Here is a 25,185-nt window from a genome sequence, read left to right as displayed (position 1 = left end):
GAAACAATTGTAAATTCTGAACTTCCTCAGCACTCACAAACAATAAGCATACATATACACACAACATTTCACCTATTGCTTTACCTATTGTGTAATGTACCTCTGAGTTTGGAGGAAAAGACATCAAAATAAAGATATATATTAAGTTGAATCTAAGTGTACAGTTGGTGTTTAGCAAAATATTTCTTGTACCAGACATTACACTCAATTCCAGGGTTCCAAATGAATAAGATGCACTCTTTGGCTTCAAGAAATTTGTAGTCTAGTACAAGAAGTGTAGGCAACAGTAAAATTGAATTCATATTTCAGGACATTAGGCTCTGTTTGAGCACAGAATAAAGTACACTTTCTTCTGCTTAAGAATGTAGAAGATAAATGAGAGGCGGGAAAGAGAGAATGAGAGAAAAAGACAGAGAGAGGAGAGAAAGTGACAGAGAGACAGAGAGTGCTTCCCTTGTGGACCCCCCCTTCATAGCGTCAATCACATAGTACCACCTCCTGTCACCTGGGAGGGAGCTCCCCAAACGCACACCGGCTGCCTCCACTTCCTGTAGTTCCCACTCCAGCTCCATCCTCACCGCCAGGAACCAACTTTTCAAAATCAGTTATAGAAGAGGAGACGTTACTGCCAACTCTACAGACGCTAAAAGGGTGATAAGGGGATAAAATGAACTACTTAACACCAACAATGCAGTGAGATGAAATGAGGAAAAAATCACGGAAAGACATAGATTGTCAAAAGTATCTCAAATATAACTAGGAAAAAAAGAATTAGAAAATAAGAAAGGTTTTATAAGGAAAGGAATACAAACAGTATTTAAAGCCTTCTCAGCCAGTATATCTCAGGCTCCGCTAACTACTAATCACTTATGATGACGTTCAAGATTTAAAGAAAGCAATAATAATTTATGAACCCATTCACAATAAAGTGGAGGAAAGCACACACCCAACGTATTCTACGCCTTAGTGTCCTGATATCAGAGGCAGATGGAGACCGTAGAAGAAATGAAAGCTACAGAGAAATCCCTGGCGGCTGGGTCCTCCAAGCTCACTGCAGCTGGGAGGTGACAGCCCTTGGGTCTCCCACCCGGGTGTCCGTCCTACCCCGGGGAGGACAAAGCCCTCGGGTCCTGTTTCCCTCTTGTAGCCAAGGAGAACTTTCTGTCCTCTTCTGGTCCCTACGATTCTCCTTCCCTTTAATCCATTCTGATAAATTCTAAAGATCCCTGTTCACCGGAAGAGAGAATTTATTTACGCAGTTTATGGTTGTCCAGGTGGCTTGGGGTAGGGCTCCCCCTGCTGGGCAGAAACGGCAAAGTTCACTTTTTCTTTTGCTGAGTCTGAAGTGCAGACCGTGAATTTTTAACTAATCTGCCTCTTTTCTTATTTTTTAGTGTAGTTCCCTACTCATCCATTTTATAAATCCAGAGATTATTTCTCACCGGAAAGTGATTCTAAAGGTCTTGCTCTTATAAACATGATTGGTTATGACTCTAGCAGTTTGCAATCTATCACCTTCCATTGAAATATCTCTTACATGTATAAGAACATCCTTGACAATCTTTTGTTAAAGGTGTTTCCGTCTTCAGCAAAATGTCTGCAGTTTCATTTCCGAAGCTGAATGCTCTAGCAGTGACAGTTAGGGTTCATAGAACTCGTTTACAATCTATGGTTTTTCTCAGGAAAAGGAGAGGATACAGCATCAGGGTTAGGATAGGCCTCCTACCACAGACGGGCCCTGAGAAACCAGGCCTGAATTCCAAGGCCTTGGCTTCCTCTCTGGGATGCATGTCCTGCTTGTGACAGAACCACAGCAGAGCTCCTCAGAACCAGAACCCCCTGAATGGTGACCCAATTGGGGCCCTTGCAGCTGGCTTGTTGGATGGCAGATTTCTTGCCATGTGATCAGCCCGTGGAGGCCATCTGTGCATCTCACTGAGACCACACGCAAATCTCTGACCCACTGTGACGAATACCCGATGCTCGTGAGTTGGCACAAACCACTTAGTGGCTCCACCCACACTGAGCCTCAGGGACAGGGTTAATCAGGACCCTCCTGCCTCGACCGAGGGCCAGCACCTGCAGGAGCAGCAGCGGACAGCTTGAGCCATTTCAGGTCTGCTGAAATTAACCCAAGGGCAAAGCATATCCATCAGGAAATGACAATTAATCTTTCTGCAATCAAATCACCCTTGTGTCTGATTTCTGGCATTCAACAGAGTAACTTTGAAATTCTTCTCTCTTCTTGCATCTGTCAGCAGCTTGTCCCTTTATACTGTTGAACAGTATTTCACTGCATGAGCTTTGCTTTTGATAGCCATATGGCGTGTGAGTAAAGCCGCAGTAATTACGATATTAGAAACATACATGTCTACATGTGTACACTCTGTGTATTTCCATTTCTTGAACAAATACATCAAATAAAATAACACTATTAGATAAATGTATGTTTGACTCTATAATAAATGTCCAAACTGTTCTTCAACTATTTTTAGTTTTCAAATATAATGTGTTCCTATTATAAGTGCTATTAAAGATTTTCTAAGGTTAAATAATTCCTAATGTTAAATAATGAGTCCCACTAGAAGTGATGGATCTTCAACTTTTTAAAATATATCCTCCTACTTTTTGTAGTATATCTTTAAACTGTTCGAATCAGTATTCTTTAGGAAGTGTGGGCTATAAATTGCCATCCTGACACTACCTACATGCACGCTCAATTGAATTTGTGACAGATGATCACAGACAAGATGACATCAAGCAATGCGATTGTGTTTTGGAGCTCTATACATTATGACCTCACTCTAGGCTCACTTGGCTAAACCAAGAAGCCCGAGGACTGCCTCCTTTCTGGACCCTCCAAGAAGAGAGAATCCATTCCTGGACCCTTTTGCTATGAGCAGTTGATGCTGGCATCCTTCTTGTGAGCCACAGCTGGGGAAGTGTCTCCACCTTAAAGGCATCATTTTGCTTAAGGGACGACAATAGAATTATTGAAAATAAAACATGTATTAGCTTGTGGTGGGCACTGACCGGGTGCCTCTTTTCAGGAGACACATGGGTGAAAACACCAGCCCTGGGGTGTGAGAAAGCAGAGGCACAGAGAGCTGTGTACTGAGTGCTAATCAAAGCTCTTTTCTTTCCTCCTGTGAAACACTTGGCTAGATCTGGGCAGGAGTTAAACAGCCCGATCCAAGTAATACAGTATTTCTATTTTTACAGTTTTGGAAACCTGAAAGATCTCAGTCTGTCCTGGTTCATGATACTGCAGAGAATGTAATAGAGGTGTATAAAAATCAATAAATAGAAAGAAGTGTTTCTTACAGTTTGCTCATCTCAGTGGCATTTCCGGTGTAGATAGTCAGGGACAGTCAGATACGTATCATCCCGAGCTGACATGCACTCTGCAGAGCCAAACCCGGTAGGAAAATGATAGGGAAAATTGAGAGGAAATGCTGACTCTCCAGCTTCTATCCAAACGCCCCTCAGCACAGACGCGCTCGGGACTCCAAGGAGGGCTGGGGTCACCACGGTGCGTGAACGCCCACCTGTGGGGCCAGCAGAACCGCTGGCTCCTGCTGCCGGCGGCAGGAGAGAGGGAGCCCGCGTGGGAGCTTCCTCGGTGCTGCCACCGCCACGCTGTCCACAGCCTGATGCCTGGCAGGGCGGCTCCCGGCCCGCCTAACACTGCTTTCCTCAGGAGTCCCCGCCTGAGCAGGTTTCCAGGCACAGACAGAGCGCGCTGCAGGGTCTGGGACAGCTCCTGCGTTTCCATCCGCTCTACTCCGTCACAGCAGGGGGTTCACATACTAACCGCATTTTCTTCTTTTTCTCTGCCCAGTTTACTCCAGGAGGGGAAGAGAGGACGCGCAGGGCAGAGAGAGAGGGAGGAGAGCAACCCCGCGGCGATGCCCACAGCTCTTGCCTTGTTGACGGCCCGGCGACCTTGCACCCGAATAGAGAGAGACAGAGCGATGCAGGCTTCCAGCTCCAGGAGGCGCACGGGGCCAACATAAAGCCCCTGTGGCAAACACCGTGAAATGCAGAATGCTGTGAAGCAGGAGGAGGCGCTCACGGCCCATGGAGGACACGGGTGGGTGGTGGAGGGGAAGCTGGGGAAGGGGAGGTGGGAATGTGCGCACAGCAGGGGTCACCCGCACTGCGACTCCAGTGCTGTCCTCCGCACGGAGGGAGATCCGGGAGCTCCCCGACATGGACATCACTAACCCGCTCCGACAGGTAACAGCACTGCGCTCATCTCTAGCAGCTCTCGGCCAGGACAGCAGCGGCCCGTGGAGCAGGGGAGGGGCCCTGCAGACTTCCCGGCCCCACGGCGTCGCGTCCTGCGGGTCTCCCTGTCTCGGCACAGCCCACTCGCCTCCGGGGGACGCTCCCTCTCCAGCCAGCCCTGCCTGCTCAGGGTCCCTGCTCCACGGCGCTCCTGAGCTGCCAGCTTCCTGATCCCCTCAGCGAGACGTGAGCACCACGTAGTAAGTGCTGCTGGGAGAACTTTCGTTCCTGCAGAAGTTTCTACTAAATAGTCTCACACCAGGGCCCTCACAGTGGAAGAGGTTTTGAACATTTAACAGAACCCTGATCCTGTAAGTTTTGGAGATGGTTCAGCATCCATGGTCCAGTGGCTCCTAATCGAGTTCATGGTGGGAATTCACAACGACCATCGCAGATGATGAACCCATTTGCAAGCTGCTATCATTGGAAGGAGAAATACTTACTGCAGCATGGAGAGTAGGGTTTGCTACATGGCAAACTGACACGTGAAGCCACTCTGCAATGTCCAGAACTCGTGCACCAACTCCAAAGCCTGCTGCAGTAGAACTGAAGGAATTCATTCCCAGGCTTCCTGGGTCTGAAAAGCAGGAGAGAGAAAGGCCATCAAAAGCCCATAATCTCACGCTCTTCCTGTGTTCAGTGGTCTGGAAATGACTCTAGCTCGGCAGAGCTGAACCCAAAATCACCTTGGGGAACTTTCCCTGCTCTGGAGATGAGGGGATGCAGGAGCTGCTGCAGGACCAGGTTTGCCCCCCGGCCTGGTGCAGGAGCCTCTTCCACACGGAGTATCGCAGAGCACACGACTGCAACAGGCACTCTTTCCCAAGTGTCAGAGCATCTCTGCAATCTTTCCCTGAGTAGCCGGCGAGGGTCTGTGTCCCGGAGGCAAGCGACGGGACAGCCTCTGTCACTACCGTCCTCGGCATCTCCACAGTGGGACACTTACCAGGCCCTTGGTGGTTTTCTTTCCAGCAGCAATGGACAGCACCCAGAGATAAAGAGCTGATCAAAAAGAGTCCACTCCGAGCTGGCCTATACCTCCCTCTGGTCCTTACACAATTCCCAAGGGCCCCGCACTGTCCGGTCAGTGCCACCCACCCCAGTAGTCGGTCCCCACTCGGCACCTGGAGAGGGCCACACGGGTTTCCCAGGGAGGAGGTGCGAGTATCTGCAGTCTCCTGAGGTTGGAGGAGAGGGACCATTCCTGATGCCCACAGGTGGCAGCGCATTCCAGTCACAAGTGGAAACCGCACTTCACATGGAATAAAAGGGGCCACTGTAACCCCAGGGCACAGTGTTGCCAATCCAGTGAGCATCGGGGCCCCCTGGAGGGTAAGGAACTTCCTCTGAGGAGACGCAGCTTCTTGGAGGAAAGGAATTTCCCAGGGTCACAACCCCTTTATTTTACCACACCTTCAAAGCTCCAAGTGGGGAAGGCTCCAAGGATGGGTCTACACATCAAGATTTTCCCCAATGTAATGCACAACACTGTTACTAGTTTTTAAAAATAGGTGTTCATGTATTTAATACATAGACAAAAGCCATGCATTTTCCCTTCCTACAGTCATTCCACTTTCCCAGTTCCTGAGGTTCTAAATTTTGTTCAGGACAATATAGGACACATTAAGATCCATAAACTTCATTTTTCCAGACCCTTGTCCTGTCCCCCAGGCTTGTGTTGTGATCTTAGGCCCACTCACCCGGAGGACCTGGGGCTCCCCCTTCAGGAAGGGCAGCAGAGTCTTCTGCAGCTCACCTAGGTGCGGGACGTTCTCACTCCCTGGTAAGCTCACGGTCAGTCCCTGGGATGTGTCCGCCCCTAGTGTCCAGCCGTTGCTGTAGAGAACAGGGAAGAAAGTTTTGCTCCATATAAATCCATTATTAAATGTCTTCCATGTTCAGGGTTATCACCTAGCCACAAAAGAGTTGAGTTTCTGGGATTGGATCATGTTTAATTTCTCCCTGCTTTGATTATAGTAGGCTGGGATTTTCCTCTATCCTCATTTCCAGGCCTTCAACATAGTCCAGGCAGGTATATCTTGAACGGTTTCACCTCCTCCCATCAATGTGCACACAGCGTTACTGATCCTGAAGCCAGCAGTCTCCTCCTCTCAGGAATGGGAGCTTTCGCCTTAGAGTCCAGAAGAAAAGGGTGTTGCTCAGCTGCAGCAAGCTTCTGGGCAAACAATTTTCCATTTCTCAGTTTCCCCAGCTCATTTTACGCCCCCACCAGAGGTCAGCGCCCCCGCCCCCCCGCAGCTGGTCTCCGTCGTGGGGACAAAGTGAGGATTTGCAGGAGCAGAGGGCTCTCCCTACCTGAACATCTCCCCAGAGTCCTCTTTGCCCCGTGGACGCTGACCCCCAGTCCTCAGCGCGAGCGGCCTCTGATGTGGGTTGTGTGACACCAGCACTGCCGGAGCCCCGTACCAGCCTGTCTCCTATGACTCCTGGTGTTCAGCTCATTGCCACGCTCCTCTGGACCTGCCGTGCATGTGCTGTGGCCCATAACTGGATGCTCCCCCCAAGCCGCATGCTCAGAGCTGGGGCTTTTGAAAGGAGATTGGACTACAGAGGCTTAGGAGGATTTGCTGTCAGAAAGCAGGGCCTGGTGAAAGAGGTGGGTCCCTGGGAGGTGACTTGGAAGGATTTCTTTGTTCCCGCTACTCCACTGCCACTCCACATCCAGGCCACCACACCATGAGCAGCTCTGCCCTGCCACACCCCTCTGCTGTGCCATCCTGCCTTGGAGCCAGCGGACTACGGACTAAAATGTGAGCCACCCTTAAACTGTGGGTGTTGTTTTTCCCAGCAGGGGAGGTGGTGACTAAGACCATCCTCCGTAGTCAGAAGCAGTGCTGTGTGGAATATCCTGACAGCAGAATAGGACATCTGTAGGCCACTGGTGGCAGTTTGGCAGCAGAGAAGCCTCGGGCCTGGCCTACGGGTGGATCTGCGCATTATGCCAGCAACAGCAGAAAGTGGACAGTAGCAGCACTACCGCCCCTTGCAAGGACGCCCAGAAGGACAGTGGAGAAGGGAGATCTTCACAGTAGGCAGAGCTTCAGGTGATGCCCTGCTCATACATTTTGCTTGGAAGAAAAAATGGCAAATGTGACTATATACCAATTTGTGGGCTAGAAGTGACAAAAATGGGCAAGAGAAGGTGACAGACATTGAAGGGTAACTATGTGAGAAAAATACAGAGTTCAGAACAAAGGAGGAAGGAGGGCAGATATCTGTACCTTGTGTTCATGAGAATAGTCACATTTATCCTCCCTAATCAAGTGATGAATGTCATTATATTGTATACCTAAAATGTACCAATAAAGGTAATTTTAAAAAAAGAAAATGTAGCATTTATACCCAATGGATTACTATGCTAATATAAAGAAGGATAAACTAGAGGCATTTGTAGGTAAATGGATGCAACTTGAGAACATAACGTAAAGTGAAGTAAGTCATACACACAAGCTTAAATATCCAGTTTCTCTTACATGAGAAATTTGGCCTGGGATTTAACTCATTGGTTCCATGCCTGCCTCAAAAGTGCAAAGGCCTGAGTTCGATCCCCAGAAAAACAACAACAACAAACAAAAAAGATTTACATGAGAAATACAATATTATATATGTATACACACACATACACACACAAATGAAGAGCAAAGAAGGAGATATATATACAAGTATATATAAGTATACACACACACACAAATCAAGAGCAAAAGAAAAGATAAATGAACAGGAAGTAGGGAGAAGTTCAAATTATTTTCCAAATTACCTATTTCATTGTTTCAAAAATATTGTAATTATGTAATTTGTTTCATTTATGCTTCTAATTTCTCTCATTGGAAAGAACACCGTGTGCTAGTATCTGTTTCTTCTTTGTAAGCAAGTCTTTATTATCTGTCTTGCACTCCGAGTAACTGCTTTTAAGATTATGATAGTGTATTAACAATGGATATCTTTTATTATTTTGTTATGAAATTTCATTTTATTTTTTGATAAAACAAATATATAATAAAGAATAATTCTGATTCCTCCTTCCTCACAGCAACTTTCTCATTCTCTAGGGATTTAAAATCTTTACTGGAATATTGAAGATTATTGTAATGTTAGCAGTATCTAACTTATTTTATTCTGATCTTCCTGAGTATATTGGCAAATCTGTATATTTCTATTTCTTCCTTCTGGAACCAATTGTTTTAAGTAAATTTGAGCCAACTTGAGTTCTCTACTAATTTAAACATGGATATAATATTAAGTAGTTATTTTTGTTTATTATCCATGGGCCCAGAGTTGGGGGGAAGTATTGAGAACATTTGATGTAGAAAAAGAAGATTGGAGATGGTACTTTTCAGAACTAGCCCACTCACATCTCCAGAGCGCATAGGCTGGCTACTCACATTCTACTCTCTGTTTATGTGTTTTTCAGTTTTCAATACTCCACATTTAAGTGAGATCATGCAGTATTTATGTCTGACTTATTTCACTCAGCACAATTTTCTACAGATTCATCCATGTTGTCACAAAAGGTAGCATTTCCCTTTTCAGTGCTAAATAATTTTCCAGTGTATATAAACACCCATATCTATTTCTCCATTCCTTCATATTGGCCATTTAGGTGGTTTGTGCATCTTGAGCATTGTCAATGATCTTACATCAGACAAGAATGAAGATATTCATAGCACGTAGTGATTTCTGTATATGTCCCACTGAAGAGGAACTGCTGAGCAATATGATAGTTCTATTTACTTTTTTTATGAATTGTTTTCCAGAAAAGCTGAAAAAAAGCTACTTATTTTGATGTAGTCCCATTTATTTATTCTTGATTCTGTTGCCAGATCCTTATAAGTGGCATCTAACAATCAACTCCACACCCATCATCAATGGGATTCCCGGTATGTTCACGTCTAGGAGTTTTGTGTTTGTAGGTATTATGTGCAGGTCATTAATCCCTGTTGTGCTGATTTGTGTGTGTGATATGAATTGAATTTCACCACGACCAAGTGGGATTTCTTCATTTGAAGCAAAGTTTCTTAACATGTACGAATCAGTCCATGGAGTGCACATTGGCACAATGAAAGGTAAACAAATAATCATCTCAATAGATTCACAAAAAGCATTTGAAAAAGTTTAACATTCTTTCACGGTAAGTACTCATAATGAATCAGGTAAACAAGGACTGTTCTCCTCTTTACAATGCTATATATTAAAAACCCATAGTTAGTCATACTTGATGGAAGGACTAAAAAACAATTGGTACCATTTTTTCCAAGGATAGAGCCATTATGACCACTTTTATTCAACATACTCAGGTGGAAACAGGTAGTGCAAACAGATGGAAAAGAGAAAGGAGAAGAGGGCATTGAAACCAGAAAGGAAGGAGTAAAATCACTCTCCATTGTAAATCATATGATCATATGTATGGAAAAAAGACCAAAAGGATCTGCAAAATCCTTTCAAAATTAACTGAATAAATTAAATTAATGGAATTGAATTCAAAGTTAATTGAAATTAAATTCAAAATTAATTGAATTCAAGATTAATTGAATGAATTAATTGAATAAATATGAATTACCTGAATTAAAAAATCAAGAAAACAATCACAATATTACATCATTAGAAAGAAAAAAAGTTGAGAATAAATTTAACCAAGGAGTTAAAGATCTTTACATTGAAAACTGAAACACTACTGAAAGAAATAATACAAAACATAAGTAAATGTGAAGAAATCTCATTTCCATGCATCTGAATTATTAATATTATTAAAATACCCATACTAATAATCATAATATACAAATCCAATGCAATTCCTAGCAAAATTTCAGTGAATTTTTTCAAAGAAATAGAAGAAATTATTCTAAAATATGGGTGGAGCCACTGAACACCCCAATTTACAAAAGCAATCTTGAAATAAAAAAACAAGGCAGGAGGCATCACCCTTTCCAATTTCAAACACATTTCCAAGATATAATAATCAAAATAGCGTGTTACTTGCATAAAATTAAACACATGCATCAATGTGACAAAGAGAGAGCCCAGAAATGAATCCAAATTAAGTCCATTAATATTCAACAAGGCACCAAGAAGACACAATAGAAGAAAAGGGAAATATGTCCACCATTCATTTGAATGAATGATGCTGCTAAATGAGTTTTGAATATTACAATTGGTTTTTGCATGGGCCAGTTGTCCCAAAGTGTGTTTTTCTGACACTTTTCCTACAGAGTATTAATTTCCATGGCATATAAATACATTAAAAAGGTATACAATGCATGCATACATCAAAACACCACATTACCACATTAATATATACAATCATTGTTTTTATCAGGAAATTAAAATATAATCAAATAAAAACTTAAATCTCTTTCCTTAGAGTTGACATAGTGATCTTTATTTTTCATTTCATTTCTTCTCTGGGTATGAAATACAAGGCCTGGAAACTGAGCTACATCGTCTCCCCATTTTTACTTTTCATTTTGAGGCACAGTCTAATCAAGTAGCTAAATTGCCAGGGCTGGGCTTGAACCCCCTTCCCCTGCCTCCCAAAGTCCTGGCACTGGTGGGCTGGGCTATCATTCCCAGGTGACCATCATCTTTCAATACCAGAATTTTATAGAAATGACCCAAGGAGTGAAGCTTCACAGTTGTTTCCAAATAGGAAAATACTCACTTTCCCTGCACCCAGTTCTCCTTTTCCACTGAGGTCTCCTTGAGCTATCCTTACCCTGTCCTGCCTCATGGGCCCTGACATAGGCTTGATCAGAACAGGGGAAGAGACATGCGAAAGTTACCTTCACATTTTAACCTCTTCAAAACACTATCTACTTACCTTTACTCAGGAAAGCAGGCACTTGTCCCTCTCAGCAAATGTCATTCCAAATTCTAGGTGGCTTCAAACAGGTAGATCCATTTGACCCTCCCCAGCACCCTCTGCCGCAGTGTGGGTGTGACATGCATCAACCACTGCAGCAATACTGGACCAATTTGGGGCAATAACCACAAATTCATTGCAAGAATATGTGTTGGATTCTAGGTTATCATCTATGAAAATGACAGCAACCAAAGAGTTTTTAAAAATTGCATGAGTAGCCTGAGAAACAAAAGTTTATCTCTATGCAGTTTTCCCAGATCCGAAGTCTACCACTGCTACCCAGGAGCTTCTAGGCCCAAGTGTTATACCATGAAGATTTACTGGCCACTGCCCACTTTCAGAAATAATCATAAGTGCTAAAAAGATGAAGGTAAAGAAAACACACATAAATGCAGATATTTGTGAAGGCAATGTAGGCTTTAATGCTCAGACTCAGCCCAGAATGTGACTGAGTGTCACGGAGAATAAATATGCTATTGATCTAGCCAGATGGCAATAATATTTTATCAAACAAACTTTTGTGGTAAAGTCATTCCCAGACAATAGGGCCCATATGGAAGTGGGTAAGAAAAAGTAGAGCCAAATTTTTATGATGTTAAAGCATTGAACTTCTAGAATTTTCTTATTGTAATACTGTTCAACATTTTACTAAGGTGGATAACAGTATATTATTTAGTTATAATAGTTATAAGGTATTATCCTATAAATAATGGTGGCGTGGACATCAGTCACTTTCTTAATTTCAGGAGATGGTGCACATATATTGTTATTGGGGACAATTTACATGGGTAGTGCCATAGTGAAGTCACCCCTGCTACATTCAAGTTTTACAACCAATCCTTTGGTGCAAAAGAATGGTGATTCATTGTTGAAAACTTCCATGGAAACAGCACCTTCTAACAATGAAGAAATAAAAATAATTTCTAAATATAGGTAGAAATTCAGAGAAATGAGAGGCCATTTAATATTTTTAAATGAGTAATACACAATTACAGTATTATAATGTAACTGGATAAATTTTCAAATACTTTTTAAAACCAAAAAATATGAACATAAGTTAAAACGTGAATATGTGAAAAAGAACAAGTGTCATCTATTTATAAAATAATAAAATATACAAATATAATGTAGGGCAAGTAATTACATATGTGTATTACAGAAAAATTATGATAGCCATCAAATTACTGCATAACTGTTTTTGTGAACTAGACCCTGTTATGAACCTTTTGAATATACTTTCTCAGTCTTGGATTTACATAGCCAGCTCTTTCTGTTAATTTTCTGTTTTATTTATTTATGTCCTTACTTTCAACACTTTCTTCTTTAATTACATAGGCTTAATTTGGTTTTTTTTCTAGATCCTTAAAATTGAAACTAGATCATTGGTTTCCATAATTTGTTCTTTTACAAGCAAGCACTGGTAACTATAAATTGATAGCACACTCACAAAATGTGAGTGTACTATCCTGTTTTCCTTTTTGTTTGTTCAAGATGTTTTCTAATTTCCCTGTGAACCTTTCTTTTTGCCATGCTTTTTCTTATTCAATTTCTCCTTAATTTCCACATATTTCATCATTTCTTTTGCCTCATAGTTTACATGTAATTATTCCTTAGGAATAGAAGAACATACACTGTATGAATTTGTTAATTTTTAATATATAAAGAACTTCTCTATAATAATAAGCTTATAATGTACTTGGGGTTAAAAATTCTCAAATCCACAATGATGCCTCACATTCCAGTTATTCATTCATTAACCTGATGCATTTTCCTGCATATTGCATTATTCATACAAATACTTACTTTAAAATGGGATTCTATGTGGAATGAATGCTGAGTTATGGTAGCTAATACTATGTCTTTAGTCAATAGGTGAAAAGCTTAAAAAATCTATTAACATAGAACATGTTTAAGAACAGTAACACAAGATTATTTGTGAGTCAATTCTTCAATGATTAGTGTCTGTGAGTCTGAATGTTCATTGCCATTTGTTTCCCTGGAGCAAATTCTCTACATGTTATATTTTAAGTTGATTTGAAGTGAGTATGGTTTTATTTCATTACACAAATATTATATACTTGTTAATTGAATAAGATCATTTAAAGTATCCATTATGCCAATACAGTGAAGAGGAGAAATAACATGGTCATGTAAATGAATGTAGAGAAACAATTAAAATATTGAAGATTTTTTCATATTAAACCTAGGAGCAAATTAAGAATATTCTGAAACTTCTACAACTTGGTCAAGAGCAGATTATTTATTTTGTTATATTTGAAATAGATATGTCGTATTAGCCACTTTCCCATTGTTGAGACAAAATACTTGACACCTGCAACTTAGAGGAGAAGTTGCTTTGGGCTCATGGTTCATTGCCATGAACGGTCTGTGGGCTCCCAGGCAGGAACAGCATGGCAGAAAAGGCATGATGAAGGAGCACTGCTCAATTTACAGCAGCCAGGAACCATAGCAGGAGCCAGGGACAAACACACACTTTGTCAGGTCACACCCTAGTGATGCACCTCCAACAAGGCCCCACCTTCTAACACTTCATTCTGCCATAAACCCATCAGGGGATGAGTCCAGTGATGAATACAGCACCCGACCCAATCACCGTCCAGAAAAATGGGACTTTTAGATCTAAACTATAACACAAGGTAAGAATAGGGCCTGTCTTATACACACACCAAGAGAGGTTAGGCATATCTTGTTTCTCTGTATTGTAAAGCTCTTCTTAAAATTATTATGCCTTGCAGAAAAGAGGAGAAAAGCCATTAAAATCTCCCACCATTTATGATGGTAACCCATAAGAATGAAGGAATAACAAAAAATCATAGTGGAAAGGACTATGTATTTCTGCTTTCCCTCTACAGGAAAGGATAGAGTGTGTGTAAGTTTCCCTTAATGCTACGGAGAACATAATTTTAGAGCTATGGCCAAATACTAGATGACTTCCATACTGGAAATTTCCAGACCTGGTCCCAGAATATTGTACACTATTTTCCTATGCGGATAGTGTGGAACATTCTTATGAGCAAAAAAACCCAAAATAGAATAGAGGAAAGAGTGCAGAAACCAGTATTTATAAGAATAATCCAAGTTATCAATCATGATTTACTTTGAACTAATGAAGCATTCATTTATGTCAAAATGTTTCTATAAATGCAAAGCTTAATCAGCAAGGTCTATGGGCACAGGTGAAAAGAGGAAATAGATTTCACTTGACAATGAAAAAGGCATTCACAAGGATGTGGCACTCAAAACTGGGACTTGGTCAGTAAGATTATACCTTTTAGAAGCTAAAGACTTCTGAGCAAAACAGGCAAACCAGTAAGGTGGACCTTTGTGAAAGGGAACACATTTACCTGAGCCAGGGGGAGCCAGTAGCTCTCCCTCAGAATACACAGAGCAGTAAGACACACCATAAATCTTGTAAGTTGTAAGAGAGTGTTTTACTCTTTGAAAACCTACCGAGGCTGTGTGTTGTTTTAAGAAAGAAGAAAAATACTACTTTCCCGATAATACAAAGAACCAACTGAGAAACCCCAGACTCTTTCATATTAACTCTGCACACTGAATAATAAGACACTAAAAATTCTACAACTGCACAAGGGCAGATTATTCCCTTTGATAGATTTGACATAGGAAATGGATAGAAAATGTCAGTAATTGTTGGTACAGCTATACAGAGAAACCATGAGTGAATAATGCTATATTTTCCCCTATGAAACACTCTTTTCAAAATTATTATGACTCATACAGTGATAATTAAAAACACTGATATTCTCCATTTTTACCATGGCAAGCCTAGGTGAGTACTATAGAAAAATTCACAGTGGTGAAAACTACATTTTTTCATTTCTTTTGAAATTAGAGGTTAATTCAATAACAATTTAAGAGTCTGTAAAGCTTCCTCATGATTTTAGATGACAGGATTTTAGATAAAAGAGCAAATAAGAGATGAGTTCTATCTTGGTATTTCCTGGAGAACTTCAGAAATACTATGCACTGTATTATGTGTAGTTATTTTTCAAGTACTAGAAATTGGCAAGAGAAGGGGAAAGGCATTAAAGACTAATTATGATTGTGTGGAAAGTATACAAATTAGAATGAAGAAAGAAAGAGTACAAACATTCCTTCAATTTGTGGGGATAATACAATATATTCTCCCTAAATAAGGCTATTCTGTGAATTAAAGAATACTGAATTTATCATTAAAAATGAGTCCATGAATGTAAGGCATGTGACTTTTATTCTGGTCCATGGCACTACGAAAACAAGAAATAAAGTTTTTCCTTAGAAAGAGGGATGAGTATGTAACAGTTAGGCATTAAAAATGAGACTGTCTGCACAGTAGAGATAAATACACATTTCTCTCAGCAGGATGGACCTTTTCCCATTACAGAAACCATGTGCAAGAAACTCGGGCCAAGAAGGTACCATTTTAGGTAGTGTATCCTTATCTCCTTAAACTGGGACTCCTTCTTACAAAGTGAAATCAGTTTGCAGTGAAAATCCAATTCCCATAGTCATATAGGGTCTGGACAAGTACCGGGAGATACGCTGTCTTTTGGTGACTCCTTGAGACAGAGTCTTCAGTGGACTGCAGTGCAGTGAAGTTCACTGGGCTTGAATAGATGCTTAGTTAGGACTGGGTGACGTTTGCTGATAGAGGTATGTCTCTCTCCCGTTGTTTATATTCCTGGCATTTTGTTACACCACAAAGGTTCATGGTCTTCCATGCCAGAGCTTTAGGCTTTTACAGAATTTTCTGGATTTTTCCATGGGTAGGAAATCCAGTGAGTAGGTTAATGTCACCACAAAGTCTAGGAATTATTGTTTGAGAAGGTGATCACTATCTCTGGCCATTGCTTTATTTTTAACTTGCCTGATTTTCTAGTCACACACTGAATTTTATAATAATGCAAAGTGACAGAGCTGTATAAATTGCATGGCATAAAATATAGATGATAGGAAACTAAGAGATACACTTTGTGGAGATAGAAAGTGGAAGTGGACATTGGGGGTGAATGGAGGGCAAGGAAGGGAGGAAGAAATAAAAATGATTCAGAAGTGACATGTGTAGGCACCCACTCCCTACAATGAACATAATGGGGATGTACTTTTGTTATGTTTATTACATATACTATACAATGTAACAATCAAAAGATACCAAGTTGAATCACATTGGCACTTGGAAAAGTTGTAAGAACCTTTGCCTGAGTATAATATCCTCTTCTGAACTGCAAAGGCTACAGTACATTTCCAGTGGTCACAAGGTCTGTTACCTAATGGCCTTGGTGCTCCCTATCCATCTTATTACCTGTTTATTTTCTATGTTTCCCCCAGTACAGGAATTTCAATCAAAGGTATAGGAACAATGGTTGGGAATTATAGTTGCCCCAACTTTGTTGTCATTCACATCAAGTTCTCTACAGCGAAGATTAGGAGTGAGGGAAAGAGTGCTTTTAAATAAGAAATCTATGAAAGAAAATTTTGAAATATGACATTTTATTGTCATAAAGAATGAGTCGCAATTAGTTTAGAAAGTGATAGTAGTTCTGCTTTAGATAGGAATTAAAGATGAGAAACTGGGCAGTATGAGATTAAGACAGAGAAAATTGTGTATGGTTTGTGTGCTTTTGTAGTCATCTCTATCAAAAGAGAGGGAATTGTGTGTAAGAACATTCCTTTTAAGGTAAGTATAATGTCATAGGAATATGTATAAATATGCAAAACATAATAGCACGTATGCTGTTCAGGGAATGAAAGTGGCAGATTAGGGGGTGGGAAGACAGAGTGGGCATTTACCAGAGACAAGGATGGAAAGAGAGAAAATCCTGGGTCATTAAATATGAAGGAGACTTGGTCCATGATGAAAGCAAAGGATTCTGTTGCTTTGGGTCTGCATGCAATTAATTTCATAACCTAAATATTAAGTCACGTGTGTTCATGACTTTTCTTCCTGAATTTATTATTTTTATTGAGACAAATAAAAATGATATATTCTATTCTGGTAATTTATTTCAGAATAAAAACATTCATTTCTCTAAAAGAAATGATGAATTTTTAATACTTAATGGATGTATGGAAAGGCCAATATTGTCTCAATATATTTTTTGACTAAATTAGATTATAAACATACCTGAAACATTTGGGAAATCCTTATAATGTGGTTTGACAAAAACAAAGTTGTGATATGAGGAACAATATCTAGTTTCCCAAAGTTGATGTAAAAAAGAATAAATGTTACATGGAAACTGTTTTCATCGTTGTGTTGTCAGGAAAGGGAATACCAGAACAAGTTTAAATTCAGGGAGCTCTATGTCTTTGAATAAAGAGAAGGGACCCATTACTGATGGAGACTGGAACTGCTTTCCAATACATGAATGTTACCTGTTGAATTTCTGCTCTGGAATCCCAACAGCAGAAGAGCAGGGGTTATGGCTCAGGTGGGTGCTGTGCCTAACCACGGTCACAGGGTTTTTAGGGAATTTATGTGCCTCAGCACAGCACATGGGCTGCTGGGCAGAGTAATCAGGAAAGACCAGAGTGTGAGAGCCTATAAGTCACTGTGGGGCTAACTGAGGACAACTGTGTAATTTCAACTTCCCAAGAAGCTGGAGCCCAGCAACAAAATAGAAATAACAATGGATGACACTAATGAAACTTGTGGGTGAATCAAAAAGTTTTGATGTCACAAAACTAACTATGACACCTCATGTGTCTCTGGTGCATTAATGCTGGGCTTAGTGGTATTGTTTTTTACTTTCAGCTCCATCCTGCTGAGGCTCACCATCATTTCAAGAAACTGCATAGAGCACACTTGAATTCAGGCTGGAATCCTCAGATTCCTATTAGGGTGAGTAGATGTTTCTTGCATAGCCTTGATGACAGTGTAATATCGGGAATATGGCTGTTCAGTGGGCAGGAGACACTGCTGAGTACTCATTAAGCATCAGACTTTCCCCTACATTACTGACGCAGTTGCACAGCCTAATCTGTACCACTTGCCACTGTATCTACATTTACTTGGATATTTTCATACATGGAAACACTGTATGGAATCAGAGACTCATCCCATGATCTGATTTTCCAGGGCAACACATCTTCAGACATCAGGAGGATCACAGCTCGGGAAAAGCAATATGATCAGTGACGCCACTAAGGATATTCAAGACATTGAACTCAGTCATCCATCTGAGGAGAATATGATGGGCAAAGTGCAGTATTTTATAGGGGTAAGAATTTTATATGAAGGTCTCATAGAGGTGGCTTTCTTTTCTCCAAAATTTGTTCTATGTCAGGTGACTGGATCACCCAATAATTTGGTGTTACCATGGAAATAAGAGCATGAGGGAATACTCACTCTTTATTATTTTTTGGGTATCCTTTTATTGGTACATTTTAGGTATACAATATAATGACATTCACCATTGGAGATTTGCACCTTTACATAGTCTCTCTTGGTTCTTTTTTTTCCTCCTTTCCCCTGCCCTCCCTTCAGCCCCTCCATCCCTCCCTATTTACAAAGACTTTGTTTCCTTTTTCCATTTTCTCATATTAATTCCATTCCCTTCTTTCCTTTCCCCTACCCCTCCCACTTCCCCTTTCCCTTTGCCCCTTTTCTTCCTATTTTACATTATCTATTATACTCACTCTTTGAATATAAACAAATTGTGTGTGTGTGTGTTTAAATGAAATTACCAATGCCGTCATTTCGGAAATGCAGAACATGAACTTAGGCATTCATCTTTAGAGAATTTCCCTTGTAAGGGAACCCAGTTATCAGAACCCACTCATTGGAGAAGTAACTGTATCTAAGTGTTACACCTGTTCTCCTACCTGAAAGACACTTTCTGTCTCTCTAGACGCTCCAGCTGAGGTTCGGTGTGGCACTGAGGGTCCTGTGGACAATAGTTATCTCCAATTCATCTCCTTATGAACTTTCCATAATAGAATTGCATTCTGTACTGCACTACATAGACCTCTTGGTACCACTCATTGTAAGTAAATATAAGTAATGTTTATTCCTCTACGACTTTAAGCATGCTGTAACCCTGAGGAATGTTTCCATGCATTATCTATGAACGCGGAGGTTGGGGAAGAACATTGGGAAACATTCGATCTTATTAAAGTGAGTACAGGTGACATATTTCCAGGCTGATTAATCCACCTTCATTTTTAAACAGTCTGTCACATCAGGAATTCTGACGATTGTGGCTGAAAAGACAAAGAATGACTCTGCAGTGAGTTTAACTGTAGTTTAGAAAATGTGAAATAGATATGACCCGCATGGCCCTGGATATCCTAAATGAACAAAACACCACTTCTCAGGTTTCACTCTGTTGTAAGGTCCCGAAATGATTCCTTCCCAGCACATATTTCTACCTCACGAGTACAAATGTGCTTCCACTGCATAGAAGCTTTTCATGATTTTTACAAATTTCAGTTTTATTTGTATGTTAAGAGGGTGCACGTACATCCATATTTCTGCAGCCACGTACCATTCTCCACGGGATGTGAGTGAGGACTCAGGTTCTTTTTCTCTTGCAGATTTATGCCAGTGCAATAGTAAACTCTGTGAGCTGTCTGGCTGCATTGGTGTTAACAATAACGCATGGTGCAAATTCTTTTGAATTTGCAGGGACGATGGGTATATTCCCTGCAGATATCACATCTGTAAGTATTTCCAGATCCACTTGTGTCATTTCTTGGCATTTATCCATATGTGCAAAGTAACTTGCAGACTTGTATACAGAGATTGCCAAAGACTGACCCTAAGTGAATAATTTTATTTGTGCAACAATGTTTGAAATTTGGAGCACACCAGGTTAAACTAAATAAAACCTCTATTTTGGTTGAAACAAATGGCACCAGTGAATATATTTAATCATTTTTGTACTAGTTATCTTTAAAGTAAAAAGACAACAGTTCAAGGATTCTGTTCTACTCAGAACTGTGATTTGGAAAATCCAGCCTCCTTTTTGAGTCAGTCTTTGTTACCCCAACTCAGGCTGACACATGAGCCCCATGATTTGGACTCATTCCTGTGGGACTTAAGTGGATTCTCATGAAGTCTCAGATCCAGAAACATCAGTAAAGCTGGCTTTGGAGCTCAGCAGCCTCCTGTGGTCTTGGTTATAACAGGACGCAAACTGGAGAAGAACAGCTCACTTCATTCACCTGATCCCTTCAGAGGCTGGGACTCTACCTTTGAGAGCACAGACAGAGAGATGAGGTTTACAGGGAAAGGATGGAGTATTTGCTCCACAGTGTTTGTTCCTGAGTAAAAAGCGACTGAAACTGTGCCTGTGCCTAACAGATCTCTTCACAGTTCTCCCATTTCTCTCCCCACCTGGTCACAATGGCTTTCACCCTGGGCCTGAAGTTCGTCCTCTCGCTGTTTGAGTGCATCTTGCCCGTGCTGCTCCTTGTAACCGTGTGCTACCAAATGCTAAGAAATTTGCTCCAAGTAAGTGTTTCTTATCGAAAGGGCTAGGAATAATCTCTGCCACTTCATAGATACTTCTGTGTTTATGTAAGACATAAAGAGCATGCTATTAAACTCCTATTTCATGCTATTAATCTGAGTGAGGGACCCCTACTGCTTGGCAGTCACCCATGGGATTAGACTGGAAACTAGATGAGGAGTTTGAGGAGTGGGTTTAAATTCTGTAGCAGAAAGAAAGAAAAGCAAAAGCCAGGGCAATCTAAAATTGCCAGGAGACCTAACAACCTGGGCATTTACCATCCCACATACTGATTTGCTGCTTGTCTTCATTCTCCACAGATGTTCAGCTGATGTTGCAAGGAGCCTGAAGTCTCCACATCTGCATAGAATGGAGACTGAGATGGGGTGGTTGCCCTCCCTGTTAAGTGGTTTAATGCAATGCCTTCATATGCTTTCCCGCTCCTTTTCCTTTGTGCCATCCAGGATATCCTTGTCTATATAATAAAGAGGAGCTGAAGTCTTTCAAGAAAAATAATTTTCATTGATTTGTTGATGTTGACTTTTCTGTGGTTTCTACTCTACCCCCAATATGAGCACCTTTGAGGATGAGTACAGACACTCCTGTGGTCACATATCCTTCTTACATAACAGGAATACATCAGGAAGCTTGTAGGTGTTACAGGACTCTGGTCTGTCCCTGAGAGCATAATTCAGAACTAATGATTCACACAAATTCTTGGGAAAACCATTTATTGTTGTTATTGTAATTTTTAAGGTGTACTACATGATGTTTTTAATAAAGCATGGTAGCTTATATCTGTCATCCTTCCACTCTGGAGGCTGAGACAAGAGGAGCTCCATTTTCAGCCCAAACTAGGCAACTTAACAATTCAGGAAGAATCTTTCTCAAAATTTAATTTTTTAAAAATTGTTATAGATATAGTTCAGTTGAAGGCCCTGTGTTCAATATCTAATACCACAAAAATGTATGATCAATGACAAAGCACTGAGGTACCTATATGTAGGAAATGATTACTACTATTAAGAAAATCACTGTATCCTTCATCCCACATAGTTTCCTTTTCTGTAAACAAAAGCACCTGAAGTCAACTCTTCTGGGAAACTTCAGGAATGCAGTACCATATTCCTAACTCAAGTTCCCATCCTTACATCAGGTTTCTAGACTATGAACCCCACAAAATTTCACCTTTGTATCATTTCATCTACATCTGAACTGCATACCTTTGGAAACCACCATTCTGTTTTCCGTCTCTTTGTTTTTATTTTTAGGATCCACAAAAACATGAGGTCACACAATATTGTTCTATTTCTACTGTATTTCATTTAGCAGAATGTTTACCAATTTCATCCAAGCTGTCACTAATGGTGGCTTTCCTCAAAGAAGATTGGTATGTGAATAATAAAAGAAATTAATTAGTTAATATTAATTAATGAAATTAATAAAGATTGCTGTGGAATAATATTCCATGGTGTATATGTGAAAATCTTATTCATCTCTCTATGGTGGATGTTCATGTTCTTTCTGTGTTGCATATCGTTAATGATCCTGCTTTGGGAGGTAACCATGGCCCACGTACCACCTTCAGTCTAGTCACAATTAATGAATATCTGCATCATGTAGCTGATATTCATTATACATCTGGGGTGTTCCTTTGGAGAAAGTACCGAGCAAGCAATGTGTCATAGTCATACTTGGTTACTTGACAGATTGATAGACCCTGAAAATAATAGTAATGATGCAAAAGGCAGATGATATGGTACAACCCTACAATCCTGGGTACTCGGGAGCCTGAGGCAGGAGGTTCAGCTGAGCCCAGGAATTTGAGACCAACTGGGTAACATGTAAAATGTAAAGAGATGACTTACAATCTCTCTTTTCTTTGAGTAAACACCTGTACAAAGTCAGGTCTGTTGAGTTTTTTATGGCTTTGATGGCAAAAACTTCGGTTTTATGCCTTTGGTGGTATTGACCAAAAAAAAAAAGGTAGAGTGGTAAGAAAATTTTCATTGTCTGAGTCCCCTAATGATTCTGAGATCAAGGCAGGAGTTAGTTAAGTTATGTCTATAATGAGAAGAAAATGGAAGGTTTTGTGAAATTTGACACTAGGAACTCTACTTCTCTTTGGGGAAATCATTATTTATTGTTTTTAGCACTTACTGGTGTATGCTGTGGCACTGGGTTCCAGGAAATCTCAATGGGGTTCCTGCCTATTCCCAGCATTGATCAGTGATGTGAGCAGCAATCTTGTAGCTACTTCTCACCTCAGAACTGGCCCTTGGGTCACAGAACTTAGCCACAGGATCACAGTACTTAGACACAGGGTCCTAGATTTAGGTAACAACACTTTGGATCCTCGACTTTTTTCATAGGAAACTGCACTTTCTTAAAGATTTCTGTTTGAAGATGGGGAAAATTAAGAAAAATGGATTCCAAACCTAGAATTCTTTGCCTTCAGTTTTGTTAGTACATTTTCTTTTTTTAGTACCAGGAATCGAACTCAGGACCTTGTACTTGTGAGGCAGGCTCCAGAACCACTGAGCTAAATCCCAGCCCCTGTTAGTACATTTTCTACACATTCATTGCAGGCTAGATTACAACAGGGCACAGTTGTCTTCCATTTTAGCTTATATTCATATAAGATAAAATATAGTTTGATGTTTGGAAAAGTACTCTTCCTATTCACTCCATTCTTTACAAATTAATTGTATTTAATCAGATACTGGAATAAATGTCATAATCATGCAGAATAAAATAATAATAATAATAATAATAATCCTGCTTTGGTGCACACAGGAAAACAGTTCTGGTGGTTGGCCTAATTTGCAAGAGGTGGGAGCATAAGGGTGGACTAGTTCTCCACCGGACAGTCGTCTTCAGCTGCCACCTCGACTCCAGCGGAGTTGACCTCTCTGGGGCTGCTGGACAAAGAGCAGATTAGAAAGGCAGTGGAAGCTTTGTTGACACATTCTAAGTCCAGGAAGAACAAAAGTGGATTGCTTTTGAATGAAAATGAAAATTTCTTCTTAACGGTGATATTATGGAAAAATTCCAGGAAGAGAACTGAGAGTCAGATTGTCCTTGCCTCATAATATTCGGTCAGATTTGTCAGAAATCTGTTTATTTACCAAGGAAGAACTCCAGTCAACTGAACAGAGAGAACGCTTCTATAGAAAGATTTGAAAGCATGGAATTAAAACAATCTCTCAGATTATTCCTTTCCGACTTTTAAAAACAGAATATAAAGCCTATGAAGCCAAGCTCCGCCTCCTGGATAGTTTTGACGTCTTTCTTACCGAGGAAAGAATTAGGTGACTTTTGCCCTCGCACATAGGAAGACACTTCTATCAAAGGAAGAAAGTGCCAGTACCTGTAAACCTTCAGGTCAAGAATTTTTCAAAAGAGAGCAACAGCACTTTAGCTGAGACTGTCTTAAACATCTCCAAAAGTGGTTCTTGCAGTGCTACACACATTGGTCACGCTGGAATGCAGGTGCAACACATCACTGAAAACATTGTTGCTGTGACGGAAAGTCTTTCGGAAAAATTGCCGGAGAAGTGGAAAAGTGTGAAACTCTTGTTCTTGGAAACTAGGAAGTCGGTTTCCTTTCCCATCTTTTCCTCATTTCTCTCTTACAGGAATGAAACCAACAGAATCTCCGTCAGTGAACGGAGGGAAAAGGAAGCTAAGAGGAAGAAAAGAGAGGAAAAATACCGTGAAAAGCAGAAATTGAAGCGGGAAAAATAAAGTTACACGAAAAAGCTAAGAAGGCTGCGTCAGTCCTAACTAAAGGTGGCGTGGCATCTAAAAGCAAAGGTGCTCCCATGAGAAGCCGTGGGTCCCGGAAGAAAAAGACTGGCAAAGGAAAAACCCAAGTTAAAGTGAAAAGTGAGTCTGACGATGAAATTCCACAACTGGTACCAATAAGTGAGACTCCAGTAAAAGGAAATGTTGAGGCGCAAAAACACGTCACAGAGAAGTCTCCAAAAAAGAGTCCTGGTCCCAGCACACCTAAGGGCAAGAAGAGAAAGGGCCTGTCGGCTCCTGAGGCCCCGGGTGCGGGTCCACAGAAGGAGCCAAAAATGAGACAGAAGAAGAAACAAAGAAATCCCTCACCAGGGAAGAAAGAGCTGAGACAGACTCCAAAGAAGCCAGAGGCCAAGCTCTTCGTTACTGCTAACACATCTACAAGGAAAGCTCCCCACACCCCAAACAACTGCCAAAAACCCCAAAGTGCCCCAGTCAACCTAAAATCAGTGACTCAACCCGAAGGAAACAGCAGAGTTAACTGACGGTTGTTGGAAAATCCTTGGGTCCTGGGCTGGAGATGTAGCTCGTGGTAGAGGGCTTGCCCAGCGTGCACAAGGCTCTGGCCTCAGTCCTCTACACCGTTACAAATAAATGAGTATCTTCAATCTCTCCTTTCAGAGTGCCATAGTTTTCAGAGAAGAGGTCTTTGATTTCTTTTGTTAGGATGATTCCTAGGTATTGCAGTTTTTTGGATGCTACTGTGAAAGGAATTATTTGCCCTATTTCTCTCTCAGT

At 40.8% G+C, this 25,185-nt stretch overlaps 1 protein-coding gene and 1 pseudogene across 2 annotated transcripts; both read left to right on the top strand.

Moving 5' to 3' along the window:
* The first annotated feature begins 17,927 nt into the window (after positions 1-17,927).
* Positions 17,928-21,156, top strand: LOC147820773 (uncharacterized). 2 transcript variants are annotated; one of them, XM_087203606.1, is made up of 6 exons: positions 17,928-18,029; positions 18,267-18,408; positions 19,039-19,173; positions 19,724-19,849; positions 20,559-20,642; positions 20,961-21,156. In XM_087203606.1, the coding sequence occupies exons 2-6, from the start codon at positions 18,316-18,318 to the stop codon at positions 20,970-20,972; spliced, it is 450 nt and encodes a 149-aa protein (XP_087059732.1). In that variant the 5' UTR covers positions 17,928-18,029; positions 18,267-18,315; the 3' UTR covers positions 20,973-21,156. The 2 variants fall into 2 exon arrangements, with proteins under 2 accessions (XP_087059732.1, XP_087059731.1); XM_087203605.1 differs by having other exon boundaries at positions 20,493-20,642.
* Positions 21,157-21,973: 817 nt separating this feature from the next.
* Positions 21,974-24,932, top strand: LOC101715219 (ribosomal L1 domain-containing protein 1 pseudogene; annotated as a pseudogene).
* Positions 24,933-25,185: the final 253 nt, after the last annotated feature.

The sequence above is a fragment of the Heterocephalus glaber genome, unplaced genomic scaffold (genome assembly GCF_053883595.1).
Source record: "Heterocephalus glaber isolate CG9 unplaced genomic scaffold, H.glaber_assembly_v1.0 deba00001805, whole genome shotgun sequence".
Lineage (NCBI taxonomy): Eukaryota > Metazoa > Chordata > Mammalia > Rodentia > Bathyergidae > Heterocephalus > Heterocephalus glaber.
Note: the sequence above shows the minus strand (reverse complement) of the source record. Positions and strands in the feature narration are given on the sequence as shown.